The sequence below is a fragment of the Pleuronectes platessa genome, chromosome 18 (genome assembly GCF_947347685.1).
Source record: "Pleuronectes platessa chromosome 18, fPlePla1.1, whole genome shotgun sequence".
NCBI classification, from domain to species: Eukaryota; Metazoa; Chordata; class Actinopteri; order Pleuronectiformes; family Pleuronectidae; genus Pleuronectes; species Pleuronectes platessa.
Genome location: NC_070643.1, coordinates 3790155 through 3817015, shown reverse-complemented (window position 1 = coordinate 3817015; position 26861 = coordinate 3790155). Strand labels below are relative to the sequence as shown.

General features: G+C 40.2%; 2 protein-coding genes across 3 annotated transcripts; both read right to left on the bottom strand.

Moving 5' to 3' along the window:
* Positions 1-6153: 6153 nt before the first annotated feature.
* On the bottom strand, positions 6154-11203 carry LOC128462131 (replication protein A 32 kDa subunit). The gene is made up of 8 exons (XM_053447423.1): positions 11168-11203; positions 10161-10262; positions 8055-8168; positions 7890-7961; positions 7674-7781; positions 7268-7360; positions 6691-6788; positions 6154-6283 (listed from the first exon to the last, which is right to left on the bottom strand). The coding sequence occupies exons 1-8, from the start codon at positions 11201-11203 to the stop codon at positions 6199-6201; spliced, it is 708 nt and encodes a 235-aa protein (XP_053303398.1). The 3' UTR covers positions 6154-6198.
* A 511-nt stretch (positions 11204-11714) lies between these two features.
* pdik1l (PDLIM1 interacting kinase 1 like) lies at positions 11715-26153 on the bottom strand. Of its 2 annotated transcripts, none has more exons than XM_053446497.1 (3): positions 26015-26153; positions 23895-24190; positions 11715-16643 (listed from the first exon to the last, which is right to left on the bottom strand). In XM_053446497.1, the coding sequence occupies exons 2-3, from the start codon at positions 24177-24179 to the stop codon at positions 15903-15905; spliced, it is 1026 nt and encodes a 341-aa protein (XP_053302472.1). In that variant the 5' UTR covers positions 24180-24190; positions 26015-26153; the 3' UTR covers positions 11715-15902. The 2 variants fall into 2 exon arrangements, with proteins under 2 accessions (XP_053302472.1, XP_053302473.1); XM_053446498.1 differs by having other exon boundaries at positions 25912-26048.
* Positions 26154-26861: the final 708 nt, after the last annotated feature.

The window sequence follows — 26861 nt, the reverse complement described above, 5'->3', positions numbered from 1 at the left end:
TAACTCAAATAGGCTGTTCAACAGCTGATCAAAAGTTTAAGACCACAACCTTTAAAAGCCAAAATCTGTGCAAAAATTTGGATTCCATGTCATTACCTGTCAAGTAATCACACTGTGAAGATCTCTTGATGGCAAAGGCAAAAAAGCTCACCGTCTTTGAACGTGGTAGGATTGTTGAACTGCATAAACAAGGGCTCTCACAACGTGCCATCGCTGCTGAGGTTGGATGCAGTAAGACATTCATTTTATATTTCTTAAAAGATCCTCAGGGTTATGGAACAAAAAAATCAAGTGGTAGACCCAAAAAAATCTCACCGGCGCTGAGCCGGAGGATCCGAATGGCTGTCCGTCAAGACACGGGACGATCCTCGTCCCAAATTAAGGCCATTACTGGTGCTGACTGCAGCCCAATAACCATCAGACGGCATCTGCGAAGGAAGGGCTTCAAAAACAAGAAACGTCTTCAAAGGCCACGTCTCCTTCAATGCCACAAAATTGCCCGTTAGACTTTGCAAGGGAGCACCCAACATGGGACATTCAAAAGGTGGAAGAAAGTTTTATTCTCTGACGAGAACAAATGTAACCTTGATGGTCCTGATGGCTTCCAACGTTACTGGCATGACAAGGAGATGCCACCTGAGATGTTTTCTACGCGGCCCAGTGGAGGGGGCGCCATCATGATCTGGGGTGCTTTTTCCTTCAATGGAACAATGGAGCTCCAGGTTGTGCAGGGGCGTCAAACAGCAGCTGGCTATGTGGAGATGTTGCAGCGGGCATCCCTCATGACTGAGGGCCCTCGTCTGTGTGGTAACAACTGGGTTTTTCAGCAGGACAACGCTCCAATTCACAATGCCCGTCTGACCAAGACTTTTTTCCAGGAGAATAACATCACTCTTTTGGACCATCCTGCGTGTTCCCCTGATCTTAATCCAATTGAGAACATTTGGGGATGGATGGCAAGGGGAGTTTACAAAAATGGATTTCAGTTCTAGACAGTGGATGCCCTTCGTGAAGCCATCTTCACCACTTGGCGCAACATTCGCACTAGCCTTTTGGAAACACTTGCATCAAGCATGCCAAAACGAATTTTTGAAGTGATCAACAATAATGGTGGAGCTACTCATTACTGAGTCAGTTTTTGACACTTTAATTTCTGTTTTAGGAGGTTTTTGTTTTTTTTGGAGCTGTGGTCTTAAACTTTTGATCAGTTGATGAACAGCCTACTTCAGTTAAATTGTTGTTTTCAATAAATTGCCTGCTCACAACTTTTGGGCTCTTGTTCCCATTTCTTCTTTTTGCATTTTGAAACTCTACTTAGAACCTTCCTAAGATTCAACAGTGCAAAATGCAAATTCATGCAATTTTTTAACTGGTCTTAAGATTTTGATCAGGAGTGTATTACTTAAATGTATCAGGTGGCCCAAAACACAATAACCACATGAAAAGGTTTAACGAGTAAAAGTAACCTTTTGTCAACACATACATACATCTTGATCACTTTGAGCACAGCATTATCTGGTCAATAAGGAAAATATATTTAAATTAGGGATGCACCGATATGGAAATTCTTGGCCGATACCGATATTTAAAATAACAATCTGGCCGATAGCCGATACCGATACCGATATTTGTTTATTTTCTTCTTGTTATTATTCATTCACCTTTTTGTGCCAGAAAAATAATTAAAACATTATTTAAAAAGCACTATTTAAAAAAATGTCAGCCCTTCATCACTCTTATCTTTTAATGAGCACAGATTGAATCAGATTTATGAAACAATCTTTGATTTAACTAAACTTTATTTAACAGAGACATATTAGGCCCATTTTACCGCAAGTTGAAATGGTTCCACGGGATCTTAATGAAATGACTGTAACATATTTTGGTCAAAATACCACAAGGATAATTTAAAACAGCACCTTTTTACCCTGTCTAAAACAGCCCTGTTAAAGTATCATTATAGAGAACGCTCTTCTCATTGATTTACGGTAGCAGTATTGCCCGTTTATTAGATGTGTTACGGCTTCTGTTTGTATGACGTATGTTGTCAATTCCCTTGTTACCTGTGCATGAGACGGATGAATAGAGCCGATGCACATGAGAATAAAGTACTTAAACAGACGCTACGCTCATACTTTTTACGCCAAGTTACACTGCGTGAGTCAAGATAACTTAACAAGCCCTCCTCAGTTTGACCTGTTTTTAGTGTCGGGCAGAAATCACATCGCGTCAACACCCACCGTGGCCCTTCGCGATGCTTGTTTTAATTAAACAGTCGGATTCCCCTGGTCCGCACCAGTTCTCAGTCAGCTGCTAGGCGCCAGCCGGAGGGTTCCCCCAGCGGTCGCCGTAGCTGAGGTGATCCGCGAGAAGGGCCCGACACGCGTCCAGAGTGGCCGCCGCTGACCGCGTACCCGGTCCCCTCCAACGGCCCGCCTTCCGCGCCGGCGATGGACACCGCCCTGCGGTCCAAGAGAAAGAAAGCCCCCCCACCAGCGACGCCGTGAGGTGCCACCGGATGAGGACCTCCCGGTGCCGCACACTGAGCCTCCGGCGGCGCGGAGAGGAGGGCGACGGAGCGACTGCTCCCCCAGCCGCGGCACGTGCCCAGCGGTTTTACAACAAATATGAACATCGGCCAATGATATCGGTGAAAGTCAAGTTTATTACCGATAAGCCGATATCAGTAAACGAGGCGAATATCGGCCGCTACCGATGTTCGGCCGATAAATCGGTGCATCCCTAATTTAAATATATATATAATATAGGTCCACCTCATAGACAAGAGGTAGATGAAATGTTCAAACTAAATACATTTCTTCTGCCTTTTTGAAATCCTTAGGCTAGTTATAATTTTCCTGGGACATTACCTTGAATCCCTCTCCAGACTGAATGGACACAGATTTAAATTCTGACCTAAAGCCACTGTGTGTAGAATGTAAACACCGATACATTTCTTACCCCTTTTGATACCATCATTTATCAATATTAGTATTCACAATTTGTGAACATATTATGGAAAATTCCACTAATGAATGTCTTACTACTGTTTTTACTGTTTTCTGTGCACTAACCTGATGCAACCTCAAAGTTCATGCCCTTACTTGGTAATTTCACCTCCTGTTGACCTTTATCTGTGCAACTGTTGGGTTTGATTCCTCTTTCTGTAACAGTGATAACAGAAAGTAGACGTTTCCTGTCTTTCTGTTTTGTTTCCTGTTAATCACATTGTATAAAAACCTTCCTCTTAGCCAAGTTGCTGACTGTGTAACCCTCTGCAGGGCTAAAAAATGTAACCTCGACAACTACAGTCTGAAAAACTTATTTAAAATCTCATGATCAATTTCTCGACAATATATGGCAAACACTGTGTACATAAGTTAAGAGATATGCCATATCATTATTGTTCATGAAATCAGCTGTATGAATAAAGGTTGTAACTTCTTGATTTCAACCTTTTTTTATTTTAACAGCTGCTGAGGATGTGGCAAAAACTCACAAATAATACAGTTTAAGATAAATAGTTTTTTTAGATGCAAACATTGACCACAAGATGACATCAAAGGCAGATAATGACTAGAAATATTGGCATCTTAGAAGCAACCGAATGCATAATAGGGAAATTGAATCACTACTAAAATATTAATGCTTAAATCTAAATGACTCCAAGTTTACGGCATCAAAATATTTCATTATTGATCCATAAAATCTTTAAATTGTCAAATTCAAGAAAGTTATTTCCAGTACATATATATTCAGGCCTCACAAATGAAAGAAAATACAAATGTTCGAAATTTAAACTTAATATTCAGCTTGTCTTATGACACACGATTGATTTAAAAATAATCTAAATCCTGGGGTTTCCTTTGCATTTTAAATCCAGACATCCCCAAAACACAAAATGAATAATTCTATCAACTTGAAAACCTTGACAATAGGTTTTATTTACAAAATAAATTTGGAATTATATTAAAATTTGTAAAACCAAATTGTTTATTCTTACTTGTTGCACGTTGGATTTTGCTTCCTGGGGCAACTGCCTTTTGTTTAAAATGAAAACCGGCTCAAGTTATAAATTATTAATGTCTACAGCTGTCAATCTGCAGCTCCGTCAGATCCACAGATCTGCAGTTTTTTTTTTTGCAAATTCCTCTTGAGTTTGGGGCTGCTCACACTCAAAGTTGTTGCAAGGAAAAGAGGGATTTCCCCTTTGAATACACAATTTTTTTAACACCCTGCTGAGAGCCAACTTTTGCAAACAAAAGATTGAGGCCGTGCACATCGAGTTCTGTCTCCTCTTCAGGAAATCCCAGCAGGCCTTTTAGTTCCTCATCCTCCCCTGCCTTCAGCTCCCCCTGGTGCAGCGTTTCTTTGGGTCTGGCTTTTTTTCTGCAGAACATAGACCCCAGAACTACATGGTGGAGTTTAATGGAACCTGCTGGGGCCTGTGTGGTTCCAGGAGTATTCGTCCCATGAAAGTCCCCTGTGCTGAAAAAGAAACATTGGAGCCAAGGACCAGTTATCATTTCTTATGATATTGTCGCTTGGCAACTCTTAATGGAAGAGTTGCTAGATTGAGAATACAGGAGGTTGGAAGAAAAAGTAGGTGAATCCTTTTTGAGGGCTCAATTATGTGCATTTAAATTTATTTTAAAATATCAGATTTTCATTTAACTTAAAACTAGGATTCAATTCAATGCATTTTACATTATGTAAAAATGAATATAACAAAGCTAATGAGTCAGGGGTCTAATCGGTGCAACAAGAGGTGTGGATGAAAGCTACGATGAAGAATTGTAATTTTCATGAGACTGGAAAAGGTTACAAAGTAATCTCAGAGTTTAGATATTCATCAGGCAGACAAACTGTGTGAAATTGAAACTGAAGTAGGGTGGAGAAAACGCCATAATAAGCCACTGTGTTGCTGCCTCTTGGCCCAGGAAGCATCATGGAGGGGAAAATGAAATCCCATGTTTATCTTACAGGATAGTGTCAGGGTGGCTGTCCGCCAGCTGACGCTCAGCAGAAGTTGACGGTGATGCAGCAGGAATACGATCCTAAACATCAAAGTTAATCTTCTAGCGAATGACTCCAAACAAAGAATATCACCCTTCTGGAGAGGCCCAGTCCGAGCCCAGATTTTAACCCAGCTGAAATGTGGATGGGAGAGAGAGCTGTTCACGTCGGACATCCCAAGAATGCGGCTGATTCGAAGCAGCTCTGAAGAATGACTGGTCCAAAATTATTCTTGGATGTTCAGGTCTTGTCTGCTGGTCCGAGATTATTGGGGGCCATCAAAGGTTTGATCAGGTAATAAATCAAACTTGCAAGTCTAATGTATACATATTCAATTAAAGAAAAATGAAAGTATAGTGAGTATAAAGTATAGTAAAAACTATAGTTGTGTCTCAATTCAGGGGCTACACCCTTCAGAGGAAATGAAACCCCCTCCTTTGTGTTGACCATTAGAGACAAATCGAAATGAGATGGTCTGGTCTACAGAGGCTTTCCGTGATCGGCATCACCAACCCCTCCCACCAACCTCTCTTTCCTGTTCTTAGCAGCAGTGCTGAAGTTTAAATGACAAAACAATTTTAACGCCCCTTGGTTTTATTAATATGTGTTCCATTAGCTGTTCAGTTGAGTTGAAGCCTGATACTCAAGCATTGGACGTTTTGGGGCATGCTGGCACCAAAACCTCTTTGAAAGAGGTGCTTCGATCGATCGGTCTTCAAATGCATAAAAAAAAAATCCTAGTTGGAAAAATAGATCTAAAGGATAATAATACAACCTGCAGTAGCTTTTTAGATGTATAGGGCCTGTAGTTCAATGGGGAAAGTAATTTAAATACAAATGACACAAGATATGATTTAGACATGATTCTTTATATGCAGCTTTCATTTAAGGGTCCTCAGAAAGCAGAGCATAAATAAACTATAATAATATGGTTAAACAGAACAAAGCTTTAACATCCATCAGAACATGCATGAGTTTCTAACAGGCAACAAATGATTCACTATAATAAACTATATGAGCTTTAGACCAAAGCCGACAAAGCCATTAGCTGCAGTGGCTCATAAATAATGACTGAATTTAGCCAGAACAACAATTCAACCATAAGATGGATTTACATTACATTCTGATCAGCTGTAGTTTCAGGCCAGCGATACCTTGATGTTTCACTGGCCTTCGGGCAGCCTAGTTGTATCCTGTTGTCTTAAAATGATGCTCATCGATGGTGCAGAAGACATGGCCTTCATTTATGAGAAAGGTCAAGGAGGATCTGTGAGCACAGGGACAGATTGCAAATATAAGCATTCCATTCTGGTTTTCCTCTTTCAGACGATTCACATTTTACCCGTATTCCCCAGACAGATGCTGGTTCTTGTAAACCCCTTCTAACAATTAAGTTTACAGAAACACCAGTGATGTGAGGCTACATACAAATTTAAAATCGTACGTTCTTACAGCTTGTTTTATCTGAGGTCAATCAGAAGCAAAGACATGGTCAAAATAACTGAGTGCAAGCCAAGCTGTAATTTTGTTTTAGCTAAGTAAAAAATAAAAAAAGTTGCCTTCCTTTAATTGCAGTTAGCTTGGATGTAGTTATGATCAATTATCGCCCAGCATGTGAAAATGCTTCAATATTAGCATGGCCTAAAACATTCATAGGAACACATGAGCTAATACCTGATGTCCGTCATTCTGAGGAAATGCAGCTGAGCCTTCAGGTCCTGCAAACTGATGCCTTCATTATGGTCAGAGGACTTCCTGATTGCATTGAACACCTTAGACAGGAGTCAAGAAATTACTTAGCAAGCACAGTTAATTGATCATTGTATTGACATGTGTGTATATACACATATATATTATATATATGCATGAAGTAATAAACCCATCAAAGATTCGAAGATCCCAAAATGACAACATCTACGTATTAAGTGGTTTGCTGACTGAGACTTAAAAACATTGCTGTCAACCGTTTTCGGTCTTTCAACGTATCTTTTCAACCAAATATTGCCTATAGTCAGACATAGGTGTACTTCATATGAATGAAAGCTGGATTCCATATACAGGATCCCTGTATTGTTCATGCTGCCTCACTGTTATGGATAACAGGGGCACTTGAACAGAACATATTCATTGTTAACGTTATTAGCAGACACATGTTTTTCGTACCCAAGTAAGAAAAGGGACAGAAAAAAAAAACGGAAATTGTAAAAATTTGGATGAGATGGATCTCAAATGACCCTTTAAACCCACTGACCTGGTCCTGGATGTTGGACAAAGCTTGAGGATGTCCACTGCTGACCCCCCCAACCAGTGAGGGAAGCGAGGTGTTCATATTCACATCATACACCTGGAATTACAACATTAACACACATGAGGAAATGTGCATTTGTGAATATATATAACGTTACATTTAGCTGACGATTTTATCTAAAGCGACAATAAGTGCATTCAACTAGGAGGTTACAAATCCAGAGCAGCAAAAGTCAAGTAAGTACAATTTGCTTCAAAGAGCCAAACTACAAGTGCTAAAATAATTTTGTATTTATAAACCCCTGAGGTGACAGTGTTTTATTAGACATTATCATAAATATATAAATTATAAATATGAATTAAAGCATTAAGCATCCTGTCACTGTTCAGAATTCCACAAGGTCACATACCTTCCCAGTAAGGTGCATATGGGCTTGTACCACCTCCAACATGTGGGATGTGATCTCATTCATGTCCTCGATGCAGCGGATATTCATTGAGATCAAATACCTTTGAGCCTTAGGCAAAAATAAAATAGAGTTGGTTATATATGAAGCCCCAAATCAAAAGAGCCTCACTGCTTCTCCTTGAAACCAATCATCTTTATACTTCTTTATGTAACTCACTCTGAAATTACGCAGATTTCCTGTCACCTTCACGTAGGTTCCAGGAGAAGCATCGGTCGTGGTCGCACAGTCCTGTCAGAAATTTGAAAACAGATCATTTACCAAAACGGTGCAGCTTGCAGTTTCCATTTTTGGCCCTGAACAGAGCGAGCTGATGCCACTGGCCTCTTTGTTGACCCACTGCTTCACATTTAACGGTGGACCCGTCATGTCGTCCACAGAGTACTGGACGATGCTCTCGAAGGGGGAACATTCCCGGATGACGCCCACAACAGACACCTGCAGCAAGAGAAGGGCCGCAAATACAAATCAGCACAAGTAGTTCTTCTCAGATCAAACTCCTTTGAAGAACTCAGCTCATTAAATTGTTAACGTTATTATTAACTTAGGAAAGCACGAGTGAATTTGAGGTTTCATTTCCCTTTTAAAGATGCATGTGGCAGGATTGAGAGAAACACAACTACAGAACCAGGTAACATGCATCACTAAACTGTGAATGATGAGGATCTGGGGGACTGTTGCAGACGAGGGGCAAGTCAATCTCAAATCGTGGCTATGAAGTCCTGAGTCAAACTAATCCCCACAGAGACGAGTCTTTGTTTCATGTCACTAAACAAGTCATTTGAGTTTCACCATCTGTTCATGTCTTTTCATCTCAGCTCTAGATGAATTTAGATGTTCATGGTGGAATTTGTTAACGTCACATATGAGTTCCAGTTTTTATTAAGAGCCGTCCTTTGTAAAGTCGGTAAACAAATGTACATTTCCTTCCTGCACGCACAACAGAATAGTCTGCAGTCACTCACTTAAGATTTATTGACAGGAAGTTGCTGCACACTTTTAAAAAATGCCATAATGATAGAGAGCAACAGTTTCTCATTCATTTTATCCATCAACGTTTCAGAAAATTCAGATAAAAATACTTTTAAGCCTTGAACCAGGCCGACCAGCTTCGAGACGAATAGTTATTATAAAACATTTGATTCAGAGCTAAATTGTTTTGGAAAATGGAAAAAATAACAAAAGGTAAAAGAATGTGTAACTTATTATTTAAGAGTGAAGGAACGACTGATAAACCATTGCTCATGATCTCATTCCAATGACTTCCAGTGCACTTCTTTTTTAATTTAACCATGTTAATATAGCTTTAGAATATATTGTACTTTGTATGTATATATACGGTTTCATATAGTGTATAGTAACTGTAAATGATGCAATCTCAATCGTAGAAAACCTTAATTTTTGCAGTTGTGGTAAACATTTCCATGATAACAACAAGCTCCACCAATCAGAGCTGTAGCTACTTCACCCGAGGATTGTGACTTGTGTAGTAATTCTCCTTGACAGCTCAATTTAAAACACTTATTTTAAACGTAGTTGATGTCATACCGACTCATGGCTTCTACAGGAGCATTTAACATAGTTTCCTTATAGTTTATGGTATGTTGATATAGCTGTTCAAAATCTCTATTCACAAAAGGAATGGGATTTTTACCTCCAGAACCAAGCAGTCAGGCTCCATTGTAAACCACACTAGCAGAATGGTTTTATGAATCAGTCACTTGGTCCCCCGCTTTGGTCTCGCCATAAATATCTCAAATGCTATTTAATGGATTTACTTTATATTTTATACATTATATTTTAAACACCTTTATGGTTTTTGACAGTCATTGGTGACTGACTTCACCTCAGCACATTTGTGGTTCGTACTATTCGATGGTTTTAGATCTTAGGTGCACCATAGAGAGCATCCTGACTGCCTGCATCATATTTAGATATATATACTTTATTTTTTATTTTAAATTTTGATATTCTATTTTATTCCATTTTATACCATTTCAATTTTATAGGTTGTAATTACTTGAGCATTGCTAGAAGAGAGCCTGAGACTCAAGCATTTCACTGCTAGCGACTGCTTAATGTTATTGTTGTACATTTTATTTTTTCATAAAAAATCTTGAATCTTGAATCTTATTTACTGCAGATATTCAATGTCTTTTTGGGAATATATTTGTTTAATATTGCTGATCCCCTGACTTTCCTTTCTAGTCCCATTCACACAAACACTCATACGCCACTTCTATCCACAGCACTTGTTCTATTACATATACGCTGTCAGCACAGGGGCAACAAAGAATGGAGGACCCTCTACCTCCCAAGTCACAGTCCCCCCACGTGATCCCCTGGTTAGTTCAACATCCCAGTGAGTCCATTACTTTGTTAACGACCAAAAAAAAACCAACACACACAACGTTCCACTTGTCCTCGTACCTGGTTGAGTTCACGCTCACAGATCGCAAAGGTATCATTGCTGATTTCAGGTGCGGACAGGAGCTGCGACACTGTGCAGGGCAGAATCCAAAGAGTTGATTTCTGTGGCGAGATCAGAGTGAGAGAATGAATGAATCGGATTCCCACTCAACACATTGAACCCATTTCCCTCAGATCCTCATGTGGTGTTTCATAGAAGATGGACACACCTTCCACTTCCCTGCAGTGTGTCTTGGTGTCCCACTGATTTCAACTGTGTCAAAGGAGAAGTTAAAAGAAAAAAAGACGTTATGGAGTTAAAAAGCACAAAGGGATTGTTTGAAGCAACGTAAACTCACTTTGGTTCCACATGACAAAGTATGTCACTGTCCCACGAGCAGCTGAAGGAGTTCTTCAATGTAATAAGAAATCAGGACCATCAGAGGCTGGCAGGTCAACAACATTCAGGTTTGTTAGGTCTACTCAGGTGATCTGAATTAACACAATTACCCATGCTGCAATGCAGGACAAAGGAAAATAGCCTTTGGAGTAAATAATCAGTCACAATCCCATTCACATGCTCCATTTTAAGTCAGTTATTATTACAATTCACATTTACTTTTATTAAAAATCCATCAATGCAACAATTATTGACAGATGTTCACACCACTTTTGATCAACTTCATTGTATCCCTTTAAAATATCTTACAATGTCATGAGAGCAAAAACTGTTCATACCAATATGAGAGTGGACGAGTGTCTGTGACACAGACCAGATCTGCAGTGTGTTTTTCATCTGACACAGGAACACACACCCTGTCGTTTCAGTCAGTGAGCAGATGATACAACTTGTTGTGGAAGAGAAGTCTGACCAGATGGTTGGCAACGTATAAGGTTTAGGGACTGTTATCAATAAGGGGCCAATAACATTTCCCAACATGGTTTACTGGGCAGTAATTGTTTCCATTCATGTTTTAGGTATACTGTTTATCCTTTGACGGCTGGAGCCAATAAGCCCAGAGGCTCACCCTGGACAGGTCTCCAGCGTATTGCAGGGCTCGCATTTAGAGACAACTATTCACACCTACAGGTAAATTAAGATCTTTTCAATCTCAATACAGTACAAATAGATGGCACAGATGTCTTCTTCAACACGTGCAGTGCAACTCCGCAGCAGCACTGACTCCTGCCACTAGTGGCCAGGGGCTGTCATGTTCATCAATACAGTTATCAAAAGGTGAGAATGCCTATTACATTTGAGCATATTGGATTAAGTCACTTTTGCAATGCATTGAAAAGACACAAATCAGGCCATATTGTTATAATTATGAACACATGCCTCCTGACAGCCAAATAACTGTTTTATTAAAAAATACATTTTAATGGGGTGTTAAATTGTCAATGTGCAATATTTTAACCAACCTTTATCAGCCAGAAGACAGAAAATATTTTCTAGATCCAGACTATGTGATATGCATGCATGAAGTTTCCTTAATATAATGTGTGACCACCAGGGACAGCACTGAGCATACTACTGCCAAGTACCAGCAGAGGTGAGACAAAAACAAGTCTATATGCTTTCTTTTTTTTTTTTTTAAAGGTTTTTATTGAATGTTGTCATGATTACATCTTTTGTACTGAGCTTTTCTTCACATTCACCAAAAACAAGTGCCTTCCATCAAGTGAGTTCTTTTTTTCAACATCTTTAATGTAACAAATTCATGAGCCACACAGTGACTGAAACATCCAAGTCCCAGGACACAGCATGAGCAGTGCCGTGGTACATTATGTGATGGTCCTGGATCAGATCTACGTACAGTGGTGAATTTGATTCACGTCCCAGAATTACCAATGAGACTGTTCTATTTCCAGATAGTCCAGTACCAGACAGAAAAGACGACAGAGTTGACCAAAGTTGTATATCAGCTTTGCTATGACAGAAAATCACAAACAATAAGCCAATGTAAAACATACAATTATCACTAGCACACCGACATTATTAACCTGGAAATATATCACAACTTTTCAATGATTGAAGTAAACTGAAGCGCAATTAAGAGCTGAAGAAAAACTGATTCCATCACAGCAATTTTCAAACAAGTCTGGCTCTTGAAAACAGAGCACATCCAATCAAATGTACATCACCCTTGTTCATCCCCTGTTGATCATATACAGTATTTACACATGTGCAAAAGAATTGAATACAATAAATCAAAAGGGTGAAATCTCCTGATACCACAGATCTAGCATTTGTTTGGCAAACAACACAGGAAATGAAATGCTCCCCCCGCCCCCCCTTTTTTATTTCTTTACAAGGGATAAAGTAAGAAATCAAATCAAACGTGACTCCACCCGTCATTCTCTGCTTGGCTTTGAGCTCTGAGGTTATGTGTGACCTTCTTTGTGTACAGGAAGACACAAATCACATACTTGAAGCAACGCAGCATTGTCGGAAGCAGCATAGAGGCAGGCATTTTAATACTGATTCGTGGTATTGCTGTTCATACCAAAAAGCACCTCGCTGAGTCGGCAAAGCCGGGTGCAGCTCAAGCATAACCTCTGCCAATTCTGTGTTTGAGTAAATATTGAAGAGGCCATTCTAGTGTCAAAATTAAAGTGAAATAAGGCAAATTTTGATAGCATCAGGAGGAAATAAAACTATTACAGGTACGGGGAGAATTAAAGGCCATGTAACAGATAAATGTTGTCAACAAGTCGAGGAAAACCTGATCGTCTGCCAGAGTTTGAGAGCAACGAAGAAGCCAAGACCGTTTGGTTTTTACAGGGTTTTGTCAAATTTGCAAAAGTGCACAAATTATGTATGACCTGAAAGGCAAAAGGGGTCCCGGGCCTGATCCTCTGCCAAGTGCTGCAACAACTTAATAGGCTTAGAATTAGCCTGTCGGAAGCATGAAGAAAGGGATTACTGTAAGATCCAGAGCCCGAGGATACGAGGAGCAGTGACACAGTGAAAGGAGATCAAGTTAAACACAACAGTATTATGTGTCAAAGGATAAAATGAAAGAAAAAAAAAAAAAGAGCAGAGATCATCTGGCTCATGGAGAATTGTGCGAGCTGGTGTCTTCTCTCGCTTCTTCCCTGAAGGTGAGAGGCACTGCATGCATAAGTAGACTGCTGGCTGACATTGTGTTTGCCTGATAAACAAATAGCAACCCAGTTATCACACGCAGTCCAGCCCCACAGAGCTCTTCCATATGATGCAGACTGTAGTTACTGGGACTAAATATAAAGCCCCAAATCAAAGTGCTGTCACGAAACACCTCACCCCTTTGGCTCAATCAGGTCTAAATGGACGAGGGAGTGAATATTCATGTCCCTGCTCTTATAATTCAAGCGGCTCACATTTCACATGATTTAATGTATGTTTAGCTAACATAGCGAGTTCTGTCATCATGGTTGTTTGCCATGTGTGGGCGAGTCCTCTGAACACAGAGCACACTTCTTCATTGTCGTGCTCGCTAGGTTAAAATGTTCATCTCATTATTATTGGATGATTCTTGTCTTTTCAGACTTGTTGACATTATTTCTACTGGCTAAGATAACATCGTATTTATCCTACAGAGCATGGTACCATTATAATCAAGACAGATGAGGCTAAAATAACACCCCAAAAATATGAACAGGTCGTAAACTCGCCGACAAATCATATAAAAACACTCTGAGTTGAAACGGAAACAAAGAGTTTCCAAAGTTACGGTAATAATAACTCATTACGCATAAGAAGTTATCATGTGCACAGTGACTATTATGGTAGGCCAAAGCTGAACCAGGAGTTTAGTCTGTTACCTGTGGTGGATGTTTAAAACAGACAGTGTGGGTGACGCCTTTGTTTTCTCTTCCAGTAACTAAAGAGAGTCACGCAGTAGGTGATTACTATGTATAGGTATGTGACATGGATCAATGCCACGTACCTCAGCATTTACAGCCTGAGGTTGTTTGCAATGACCATCACCATTTGCTCAGTATATTATTATGTGGGGCTACATTAGTACATTAGAATAAGCCTCGTTCACAGCTGATACATTCACAGTGTGAGAGTCTGTGTAACACAGAGGCTACTGTTTCAGAGTTGTTTTACTGAATTTAAAGAAGTTGACGTGAAACGTGTCAACACAGGTCGCCTGGACTAAGGTGTCACACTGATGATGTGTCCATGTACACGCTTCATTAGATTATGAAAAACTTCAATTCTTACAATCTAGCAAAAGTTCAGCTGTCTTACAGCTGAATGGCAGTATCTAGTTTTACTAAAACTTAAAATTATTTTTGATTATAAATAAAATATGAATACATTTATTATTAACTCTTCTAGTTATTATTGATGAATCCATAATGAAGATTAGTGTAAAAGGTCAACAACAGGCTTTTTGCGGTTCCCCAGAGTCTAAAGTGATGTATTCAAATGTCTTGTTTTCTTTGACCAAGAGTCCAAAACCCAAATACATTTAATTTGTAATCAAAACAGACTCAGGAAACCAGAAAATATTCACAACGAAGAAGATGGAACCGGAGAACTTGGGCATTTCTTTTAAAAACTAAACAAATGAAACTTGTATCTGCAGCTTAAGTTTGTTTGATTATGTTGTACAGAATAAGTAATGTATAGGCTAAATCGTGGGTTCTCCATCTGTAAAGCATTAACATCAAGAGGTGCAGCAGCAATAACTTAAGTAAAGTGGGGGGTCAGTTAACTTTGAGAATACATTGTTATTATTAAAAATTTGGTTGCCCAAGTTGTGACAAACCAGATTCATCCTCTGAGCTCTCATCATCACCAACTGTGTGAAGCGCTTTGTCATTATGTTGGGTGTGTTTGCATTTAAGGCTCTATACAAATAAGGTTGCCTGTCACGATCATTTAACATTCTCTAGTTAGGGGTGTGTACCAATCCATTTATCTTGAAATTTGCAATGGGGTGAAAGAAAAGAAAAAAAGCCAAAACAAGAACCTGCAGGCTCGGTACTAACTGATAACCCCGTCCTCCACCCGCACAACCAACGGAAACTATTTGTTATCTTCCAGCACCAAAGTTTGGTTTTCTTACCCCTCAAGTCCATCCTTGTCAAAAGATATTTGTCTACAAATACCACCACACTGTATGTTTTTTTTTACCTGAGCATTCAGTGCATATCTGCATTTGATGCCAAAACAGGATCAAATCTCGATGTACATATTAGTGCTGGTGGTGATGTCCAGGCAGAAAACAGTTTGTAAGTCTGGTTCTGTTAAAGCCACACACAGTTTCACAACATTCTACATACTGAGGTGACTGGGTTTTTGGATAAATGTACACTTTAAAAATCACAGGGTTATGTCTCATATTGCATTTGGTAACAATTAGCACCGAGTCCAAGGTGGTATTTGTAGACAAACGGTTTTACTTTCACTTCTAAATGAATCAAGGGCTTTTGGGGTCATTCGCCTCCTTCATCATGCTTGAGTGGATCTGTTAGGACGAAGTGGAAGCTGTGGTGTGATTAGCCTGAGACTAAGCTGCAGTTTGAGGAGCAGCAGTGGCAGCAGCAGTGGTTGGTGTCACACATCTCCTCTTCATTATAAAGACAAAGCTAGCAGAGGACTGAATGCTCTTGGAAAGTGGATGAGGTTTCAGCCACGATGCAAACAATTACTATTCTAGTTATTATTCTCTAGTTAAAAAAAAAAAGACCATCTAAGTTAAGAGTAGATGATGAGATGTGTACATGTGCTTGATCGACTGAGTATGTGGTCCATCACATCCATCACGTGTCCCAGTCCAGTTCTCTGCAGGCAATACGGACCAGTCTGAGCTCAAGCTCAAAGGCGTCGGGCCGTTCCTGAGGGTTGGCCGACAGCATCTCCCTGATCAGCTGCTTCATGTGGCTGTTCATGCTCTTTTTCCTGGCGGGGATCAGCAGCTCCATCTTTGGGTTCTCCAACAGGGCTTCCCCTAAGGGTATAATCTCTGTGCCCTGCAGCACATAGCTCCCTAGCAGCTCCTTCTGGGTCTCCACATCCACAAAGGTGATGCGCTCCACCATGGCCCAGATAATCACCCCCAGGGCAAAGATATCCGCCTTGGCAGTGTAGTGGCCTTCCCAGACCTCCGGGGCCATGTAGAAGTCTGTTCCACAAGCAGTGGACAGGAAGCACTTGTTGACACTGGCTGGTTCCTCTGGGTTGAGCCCGGAGGTGGAACAGACTTTGCTCAGGCCAAAGTCGGCCACTTTGAGGGTGGGCTCAGACGCCCCGGCTGGTGTGAAGGCCTGGGAGATGAGGATGTTGTCCGGTTTGAGGTCGCGGTGTATGATCTGGTTGCGGTGCAGGAAGGCCAGGGCACTGCCCAGCTGTAGCATGAAGCTGGTGTTGGTCTTGCGACTGGGCTTGCGAGATAGAATGTAGGCGTTCATGTCACCCCCATCACAGAAGTCCATGACGAACCACAAGTAGTAGGCACAGCACGGGTCAAAGGTGATCTCGCCTTTAAGAGACGTCTCCACCAGCTGTGGCAGAAAGACAAAAAAAGAAGTTATGTCACTGGGGATGGCTGAAGAGGAGGCAGCTTCTGATAGTCACACGTTTGAATGAACCATTGCCACATAATGATAATGTAGCCCAAAATACCATCATAACACAGTTTAATTTACTTTTGTCACGCATTCCTAAAATGTGAGGTGAAATATTGTTCAGTTATTCAGTTGACACCATGGACCTGAATCCTCTATTGCAGCATTGTACTATGCAACGGAATTGACAGATAATTTACTTGAAAGCACGTTGGTTGTAAAAGTTAAAACTGTCCACACACACAGAAATGAACTGTGATGGACCAGGGTTCACTTACACCATCCACTGTCACCACATGTCTCTAAATAAGTGCAGTTAATTTGTCTCTTCTACTCCATTGGCTGGCTGATCGCCTGGGTGGAACGTGGAAACTTTTACGTGCAAGATTGTTGGTAGACAGAAGTAGACTGACAAGGAACATGGTCTGCTATCCCCTCCGAGTATGATCTGCCTCCATTTGACCAGGAGTAAGGTGCTCCCAACAAATTGTTAATGAAGCCAGTAGCATCACATTAACAGAAAATGTATTAGGGCTGCTCGATTAATCGAAATTTAATCGTGATTTCGATCTCCAAACTGCTATAATCAAGTTGAAACGATTATTTGGCATTTTTTTTAAATCGTTATTTCAATATTGTCAAATAATCGTGATTCTTTCCATAATTGAGCAGCCCTAAAATGTATTCAATGCACACGGGTCTATAGCAAAAATAAAAGCTATAATCCTGCTGAACACATGACAAAAAAGATTAGGGCTGCCGCGATTAGTCGACGTCATTGATGACGTTGATCATGAAGATGCGTCGACATCAATATTTTAAATCGACGCATCTTTTTTTTTGTTTTATGAATTTACCTTTTCGATTTATAAAACGTTTCATTTATATTCATTATAACAAATGCTCTGCGCAGCACAGCGCTATTCTCAAGCGCGCTGATGCCTGGTTGTTCACACGGGACACGCATTTCTCATGGTACGATGGTCTTCATAAGCCCCCCCCCCCCTCCTTTCTCTCTCCGTCTATTATTTTTTGTGCTTGTAGTGGATGGGCAGAGGGGGAAATTGAATTATGTGATTGGGAAAATTGGGGAAATCAAAACTCAAGGACAACAGAAGGGGAATGCAAAGTATTGAATGCATATTTGATAATTTATATCATATAAAATGTCATCAATATCGTTTTTTTATTTTTCAGTGTGTTTCCTGGTGCCATACTCTCGCGGCAAGCGGAAAAAATAGACTGTGGTATCGTTCAATGTTATTCACAACAGTCGATTGACATGTAGGTTTAACTAATAGGAAGCCCCTATGTTGGTATGTTGTGGACCAATAGGATGAGGCAATGAATATGGGGGGCGGGGTCAGAAACGGAAGTGAGGACCCGAATAAATATGTCAACAATAGTACACAGTCTGTCTCACGCACATTATTAAGCGAACTCGACGCCGAAACCATCGGTGCAGGGCGCGAGGCGCATCGCAGCCCATGTGAACCGAACAAAGGTTTAACAGGGGGCTGGATAGGAGGCGACGGACTTTCCTTGACACTGTACGGCGCGGCGCTTCGGAAATGAAATGAAATCTCCTATTAGATTTTTTGTGGAGGAAAATTAATTGTTTAGATTAATAGACGACTCGGTAAAATTGTCTACAGATAAATCGAAAGAAAAATAGTCGTTAGTGGCAGCCCTAAAAAGGATCTATACAGCCAAAAGTAAGCTGACAAATTGTATTGATTCAAAAGAAAGGGCTGAAACAATCACAACCTAAATGATTGTATCATATTAGGTCTGTAATAACTTACACGTTCACTGATACAGTGGAAAGCTCTACAGTAGGAAGAGAACAACTCACACCTAGAAAAGGCAGACTGCTGTGGCTTTGTATTCATAACATGTTGTCTACCACCTTCCATTGTGGGCCATTTTTTAAGCTGCGTGAGAGGCCTCTCATCTTTTATCCCTGCCGCAGGAAGTGAGTTCATTTAATCTCCCTCTTTCACAGTGGACCACAAATCTGTGACGCTTCATCCATCTCACATTAAATTAAGATTAAAATGGATGTGATTGTGGAATTTGATCTATGGTGTTTTGGATGCTGCACAGAGAAGCTACAGGTCTGTAAAACAATAAATTAAACTTGAAAATAAATATCTGGGGAATGTTAGATTTTGCTAACATGAAAAATCTGAAAATTGAAATAGCTGAAAAAATGTATAAAGTTAACATGACTAGTGAAATCAGTGAAAAGTTGAAGTTGAGGTAAAGTGTAAGTGCAGAGTGAAGTTGGTGAACCATAAAGAGTATATTTTATAATTTTTATAATTTTTTATTTCGATAACCATAAAGTATAAATGTACTTAAGTACTCAATAAGTGAGTAAGTGACTTTGTTGGAGAACAATGGAAACAAACAGTGAAAATATAGAGTTTCTCTCTGGTCCACAGCTGCTCAATGATCAGAAGGTTGGTTTGTACTGAGCTGGAGTTATCGTGTCGTCCTCCACTCTCCTACTGACCTGCTCTCACTCTGACTAACTATCAATCATCAGTTATTAGGACCTGATCAGTACAGGAAATAACTTAGTGTTGGTTTGAATAACTCCCACTCTGTTCAATGAGGTTTGCACAGTAACAGCCCTGACCTCTGTTCTCCTACACGTGACATCTATTGCACTTCTGTCCGTCCTGGGAGAGGGATCCCTCACATGTGGCTCTCTCTGAGGTTTCAACGTATTTTTACCCTGTAAAAGGGTTTTTAGTAGTTTTTCCTTACTCTTGCTGAGGGTTAAGGACAGAGGATGTCACACCATGTTAAAGCCCTATGAGACGAATTGTAATTTGTGAATATGGGCTATACAAATAAAATTTGATTGATTGATTGATTGACTTCTGCCTCTGTGGTTTGCACACAATGCTATTTAAAAATAATGTAATGACCTGATGTTACAAACATGATCAAACAGAAAAAGTGCACTCATATGGTTTTGAAATATTTTTCTCAAAGATTCTTGTTAATTGCACTTTTTTAAGGGTTTGAGAACCAGGCCACAGTAGGAGGGCCTACCTTAATTATTTAAATGTTTAGGCCAATGAGTGCAGCTGCCTGGTTCAAAATACAAACGTTTGCTAAATGTAACTTGATTGTGATTTTCCCCTTTTTGCATGCACATGAAAAAAATGAAACAATGAAAAGAGAAAAGCGAGTCCAATCTGTCATTCCCTTCTTATTTAGGATTACAGATTAACTGATGCTCTGAATAATTAGAGGACACCTGACCTGAGCCAAGTCTTGGTTTAGATTATACTTTAGAAATGATGTTTGGATTGCGGTCAGTTTGGTCACGTCGGCCATAGAACATTAGATTTTTTGTGATAAAAAAAATCTACCTGTAGCTGAGAAAACAGTTCCTTTTGACACTCATGTACAAGGTGCCACAAGCTTGTGACCAGGGAAAAAACAAAGTGACACAGTAACAATAGCTGCATCAGGCTTGGGTCAGGGTCAGACATAAAATGCAAGAACAGAAGTTAGGTTCAGGTCGGGCTTGGACGGAATTATGCAGCACTGTTGTGAAAAATGGCTGCAGAGTGTTTGATAAGCCATTGGCAAAGGAATCCTCTACCCAGAAAGAATAGGTGCAAATTATCCCACAGTTTGTGCGGTCAGATAATTCTGCCCCATTATCATTTGCTCTTCTGTGAGCATGCACTGGAACGTTACAGAGCAATTACAAAAAAAGAGCTGGAATAAAGGGATTCTGGGAAAGTGTCCAATGCTAGCGCTGCAGAAAATGGAATGAATGGTTTGACAATAGCACCGCGTGTTGCTGAGAGACTATAATCAGGCACTGGCTGAGTGCCTGTGAGGCTGCAGGCAGGTTGGAGGGGGAGGGGTGCCTCTCCCACCTATCTGCACCCCCAACTCAAACCTGACAGTACATTTGTGAGACAGTGGGGAACATGGAGGTCATAGATAACACTAATCAACAAGAAAAATACTAATATTTGTGCTGATATTTGACATTTACTGTGTGTCTTCTACATTTGGACTTGTTTGACTGAATCAAAATAACAGGTTTGAAAGGTGCCTCAGACGAGAGTCCGTGCCAACAGTCCGACCAAAAGAGGTGGTCAAAATGAGCCATAGTTTGATTTGATTGTTGTGTGAAAACACTTATAGTTCGGACTTTCGGACCTATTGCAGGAAAGTTGTGACAGCATTAAACTATAGAAGAAGGAAAAAGATGCAGGATCCTGGGATTGCTTGCAGTCTTCTCCTCATAATGTCTGAACCACTAGGACATTCATTTTGCTGGTAGTAATGCCATAGTCAAGTGTGGCAAAGAAATGAAATAAACTGGTTCATGTGTTTTCTCCATTCAAATTGTCTACAAACTGGTGAGTCAAGTACAGGTAGATGCAGCCCAATTAGATGATGATGACAGGACATGCGTATCAATAGTCTTTAGTCTGCGCCTTAAATAACAACATAAAAACATTCTAACCTCATGTAAACACGGTTACAAAGATATGAACCTTGGCTCAGACCATGGTCCAGACTTTCAGGTGGGAAAACACCCTCAGTTATCTTCAGAAGAGTCACTGCATTACAGGATACTTAAAATAATCATAATATTTCAGCAGTAAACGAAAAATACAAACAATTTTATAATCTAGAATATGTCGAGACACAATAAGTGCATCATGATACACTGGGTAGATCAAAGCAGACTTCCAATCCATTACATGAATTACAGTGTTGGATCTTTACACACAATGGGCATTTTTATCATGTTATTAAAGTCAATATATTTAGTGTATTAGAGTATTTTTCTATTTGATTGGGTTTATTGGAGGTGTGAAAAGGCATTAAGTCTACTTTAAAACAGGGCAACATGCCAACCAACAAGTATTGTCTCCTCCCACTGAAACCTGTGACTTGAGGACAGGAATGTTTGTGGACACTCTGGCAGCAAACAATCATTTCACAGATGTTTACAAGATCTGACTTTGGGAAGACTGTAATGTAAACGATGCCTTAATGTGGTACATTTACTGGCAGATCACCATCAGGACATTAGATTATCTGACATGTTACCAGAGCCTTTCAAATTAAGGTTTACAGAAATTTGAGTATTGGAGTTTAATGAATGTCTTGTTGAGCCACAGTTACTACTGTCAGTGATGTGGGACATCAACTCACTGTTTCGTTTTTGCTTATGTTCGGAGGTTGTTAAACTTATCTGATTTCATATCCTGGCTTTCTGCTTGCTGTTTCTCTCATGGACTTGACAGACTGGTTGTCCCTCCTGAACCATTATGGCACCACACCTGCTCTGTATGTGTGTGTCTATCTGTATGTTTTCTATTTGGAAATAAATTGCAAGTCTGGCAGTGTGTGCAAGTATAAATTTATCAGCTAAAGAAGTAACCTTCAGGCTAATGAGGTGTAAAATACTAAAATGACAGTATTTATAAGAACTTAAAAAAGTCAAACTTACACACACAATCAATAGATCCATTACTCGTAAAGTAGCACAAAACAGAGGAAACACCCTCTTTATAGCTTTTAATCTTAAATAGAATAGGCTCTTATCCCCACCAACTCTTGGCATCTCCGTCTGCATTTCTGCTTTCTTTGACTTGTGTTGGATTAGAAGCATTATACTTCAGAGTTTACATCGGCCCAACTTATTTGAATTGTAGTTCTAAAACTTAGAGAGATGGGCAGGGTTGGGTCAAGCCCCAAGCCCAATTGTGAGATAGTTCATGAATGAAAAAAATATGTTATGGAAATTCTAATCACAGCAAGCAATTTTTTTCTCTGACAAAGAAAAGAACATCAAATAGCTAACATGTCCTTCAGGCTGGTCTCTTCCAGCTGTAAACCTGTCTGCTGGCTATGATCAGGGTTAACTCAACAAACACTGTATCTAGTTTGGTTCAACTTGGTTGCAGGTATGAAAAGGATCGGTCTTATCTTTACAGCTAGAAACATAATAAACTGGATGAATTGCAAGAACAAAAGCTCTTGGATTAAGATAACGCTCTTTTGCAGAGTTTATTGGTCAACACACAGCTTGCACAATACCACTTCTGACAATGTTACACAGGCAAGTTTTGTGGTGACCAAGCTAATAGCAATGCTGGTGAAACCTCAACCAGAAGGAGAATTTGTGAAAGAGCTGTGTTGCTGCTGTGGAGCTTTTAAAACCAGACAAAGTGAAGTTGTTCCAAAGTATCAGTTTGGGTCAAAGAATCTTTGCTGAGTGGATATTTGATGTGGTACAAGAAATTGAAAAATAAACTGCGAGAATTTTCCTGATTTTGTCTCTGGCCCGTGATGAAAAGACAGACGCACCTACATTTTGTGTGTGCGATCATCGCAGGATTTGGAGGGAGGAACTTCTATTTCTTGTGAGCAAGACTGTGCATCAAAACTAACTGGACCAAACTTTACAAAACATGCTGTGAGTATCATCATCATCATCACCATCATCATGATTACTACCATCAGACGCCAAAGAGAAGCAGTTAGACAAGTTAGTGTGATACGTGTCACACAAGGATGCCATTAAAACTGAACTGACCCTTGACTGGAAAAAGGTTTCCAACCCCAATTGTAACATGTTTATGTCCCAAATTGAATTTTGACAAATATAAGCGTAAAAACCTCCATTAACATTAACTTTTTTCACAATGTATTATACAATATCGTATAAGGCTCAGAATATCTCATCAAATATGTGTTTATAGTCCCAAACACTTACGCTCTCCTCTATCCATAAGAGGGCAACGCAGCTGTTCCAGTGTTGTCAACTGACAATCAGCACAAAAATATTTTCTATACCATTGACTTTTTTTCTTGGTCAATCAGATTAAAAACAACGAAAAAGAAAGAGACTTCCTTTTAAAATCCATGTGGAGATAATGAAATCCATTTATCATACATTCACAGGTAATTACCAAACCAATGCAAATCAAAGCTCACTGCAGCCCCAGCATCCACACACTCAATCACTTTAGATGGGGGAAGGGGGGCAGATACCATAACATGAATCAAGGTATATTTGTTAGGCTTTCATAGGGACCTACAGTCAACCATTCACCTTTAAAAACATCGAACAAACACTTGTGCAACATTGATCTCCCACCAGCCCGAGTCCAGTGAATTCTTTGTTCTCACCTCCAGGTAGAGCGGGGAGCTGGAACCATGGTTCATCCTCTGGGCCAGATGGTCCCGCTGCAGAATACACTCCTCCAGGTGGATGACATTGGGGTGCTGGCTTTGGATGCTGCTTAGGGCCCAAAACTCCCGCAGAGCCAGCTCCACATTCTCTGGAGAGTGACAGCGGATCTTCTTCACCGCTACTCGGGCCCCTGTGCGCTTCACTACTGCTTCATAGACCACGCCGTAACTGCCACGCCCCACCTCCTGGATCAGCTCGTACTTCGGCTGGCTGCTTACCATCCTAGTCCTCACTGTGGAGAGACAACGTCGGGGTAAGATTTTGTTTCGAATTCGGTTTGGTGGACTTTAAATCAAAGGATTATTTTGCAAGACTCAGCCAGGCTTATTGTATAGTTCCATAGTTAGGACGCAGGAGGAACAATAACAGAGACACAAACAATGACAGAGATTTGCATTTAAAAAAAAAAAATTTACTTCACACATATCCTTCAACAAACGAAGCTTCTCATAATTTTGTGGGATAAAACTCTTGTGAAACCTCAAATACACACGCACACCTTTACTATGTATTTGAGTCACAATAATGACCACAATTTGATGCCAAGTTTCACAAACTGGTATCTGTGTCAGGGTCTTTATGTTGTTAATGTGTTTATGAATGTGCGTCCCTTTGTGTGTACATGTCAAACCAACACGCAATTCTTCCCTCAACTTCACAAAGGTTCACATTAATACATTCATCCCTATCCTTGATGTGTAGATAATGGGAAGCAATTTGCTGATAATTCAGGACAGCGATTGGTCAAACATGGTTATATAATTTAACGGTAAGCCGAGTACTGACATATTTATATCTAGCCCTCCTTTTTTAATGATGTAGGGTTCTTGATTAAGTGTCAAAATTACAGGATATGGCGACATCTACACTGCCAACCTGTCATTGACCTATTGAGCAACCTCTTTTTGTTACTTGAATTACGTGGAACGTGAGAGTCACGGTAAACACTGGCTTATATGCAGGTTTATCTTATGACCTTTGATATCAATAAATATAAGTATTTTAAAATGTAGTAAATTGCACTATAATGTTCACGGTAAGGTGTGAATTATTGTAATGGATTACTACATGCACCTCTAGTACCCTTTATCTACAGGAGAGTTACAGGAGAGAGCACACCTGTCATACTGAAGTGACCGTCATTTAAACCACACACACAATGATATTAAGATACACAACAGTTAAAATCAAATTAAAAAAAAATTAAGATTATTACCAGGATATTTGTTGTTTTAATCAATTTCGGTAATCGTGGAAAACTTAGAAGTGTGACTTTTTATTAATAAATTAGTTGCATAATACATTTATTATTGTCAATTGACATTATTATTTTCTTTATGTTAATTGATGAAGGGAGTTTTATTTCGAATCTACCATAAATAAAGTGACTTCTTCGCCATTTATCGTTAAGTAGTTACAAGTGGAATAAATCGCTACAGCATCAGAGTTTGTTATGAAACACAAGTTAACACAACGAAATCGGAACTGCGAATCTGCCATTGAAGAAAGTGACAGTGTGAACTACCTGTTCCTTACTGATGATCAACTTCATTGTGAAGTGAAGACACTGGCAGGTCTGCAGGTGACAAACACGCACACACTGACGGCGAGCGTGCTAACAGGATAATTAGTCATCGCTGGGCTGATTGGCTAACAGGCTAACAGCTAAGTGGCCTGGCCCCGTCAGCTTACGGTGGAGTTGCTTAGCTAACGTTAGCAGCTGTTAACGTGATTAGCCAACGTGAGCTAATCACGTTAACAGCAGCTAACAAAGAGTCCAGCACGAGCCACACGCACGTCCGCATCAAGCTAATGTCATTCGAACCTGAGACACTTCACCTCTGTGGCCCTGCCGCTGGTGAGCGGAGCAGACACGCACGTATTAGGTAATGACAGTTTATTGTCCCGTGTGCGCGTGTGTGTGTCACCAAGAAATCCAAGCAAAACACCCACCTGCCAGCCCAGTGGACCAGCGGCCCCAGCGGCACAGACAATGGTGTGACCGTGTGAGAGGCCGCGGGTCAGCCGCTGGAAGTTGACATGTTTTCAGTCTCACCTTAGGCTCGCTTGTCGGGGCTTCGTTTGTTGTCTCCCTCCCTCTCCCTGGCAGCCATTACCGCCGCACACGTCCTGCTCGCTCAGCCCGGGCAGGTTCACTCTCTCACTGGGAGGCTGCAGCTGCCGAGCGGCGCAGCGGCGGCCGGACGACGAGGCTTCCGCTTCCACGTTTCAAAATAAGGTGCCTCTGACGCCAACTGGGACTGACTGTGGTGGACAGGTATCTGTCATATGTCATGTTCCTGCTAAATGTTTTCCGCCTGTCAGTATCTGATAATATGGTCCTGATGTTTTACTTTAGACAGGTGTGTTTGTATGGTGCATTTCAACGACAAGGGCAGTTCAACGTGCTTTGCATAAAATATAAAGAGCATCATAAATTAAAGTCAACTCAGACAATACAGAAAAGAAGATCGTATATCGAAATTAAAAAGAGTTAAATACAGAATACAAATATTAAAAGTGAAATTAACAGTAAAATGTAAAGATGCATTATATATACTTTGTATATAATATAAACTATATCTAAACATCAACATGCCAATATATTGAATATCAAACATTCTTCACACATGGCCTTTTAAAAGCTGTTTGGTCTTAATCGTCCATTTAAGCACACTTAAGCCTAAACTGGTACAGGGAAGTATCTTACTATTTCAGTGATGTCGATAATGAATCAAAGTAATCCTATTACTGCTTTTATCTTACTTTACTAGTTTTACTAAATGATGACAGGTCATTTGCTGTTGGTTGGCAAATTACAGTAAAGCTCAACTTCATTTCACACATCCCTTTTTTCCCACTGATAGCTTCTTACCAAATGTGGGAGAACTCCTGATTTATAT

Coding starts and splice junctions, on each gene's coding strand:
- LOC128462131 (XM_053447423.1), bottom strand. CDS start 11,203: ATGCGAGCCCTGCAATACGCTGGAGACCTGTCCAGG. Junction 8,169..10,160: donor GTGAGCGTGAACTCAACCAG/GTACGAGGACAA, acceptor CTCTTGCTGCAG/GTGTCTGTTGTGGGCGTCAT. Junction 7,782..7,889: donor GAAATCTGCGTAATTTCAGA/GTGAGTTACATA, acceptor TTTTTGCCTAAG/GCTCAAAGGTATTTGATCTC.
- pdik1l (XM_053446497.1), bottom strand. CDS start 24,179: ATGGTAAGCAGCCAGCCGAAGTACGAGCTGATCCAGGAGGTGGGGCGT. Junction 16,644..23,894: donor GCTCCCCGCTCTACCTGGAG/GTGAGAACAAAG, acceptor TTTCTGCCACAG/CTGGTGGAGACGTCTCTTAA.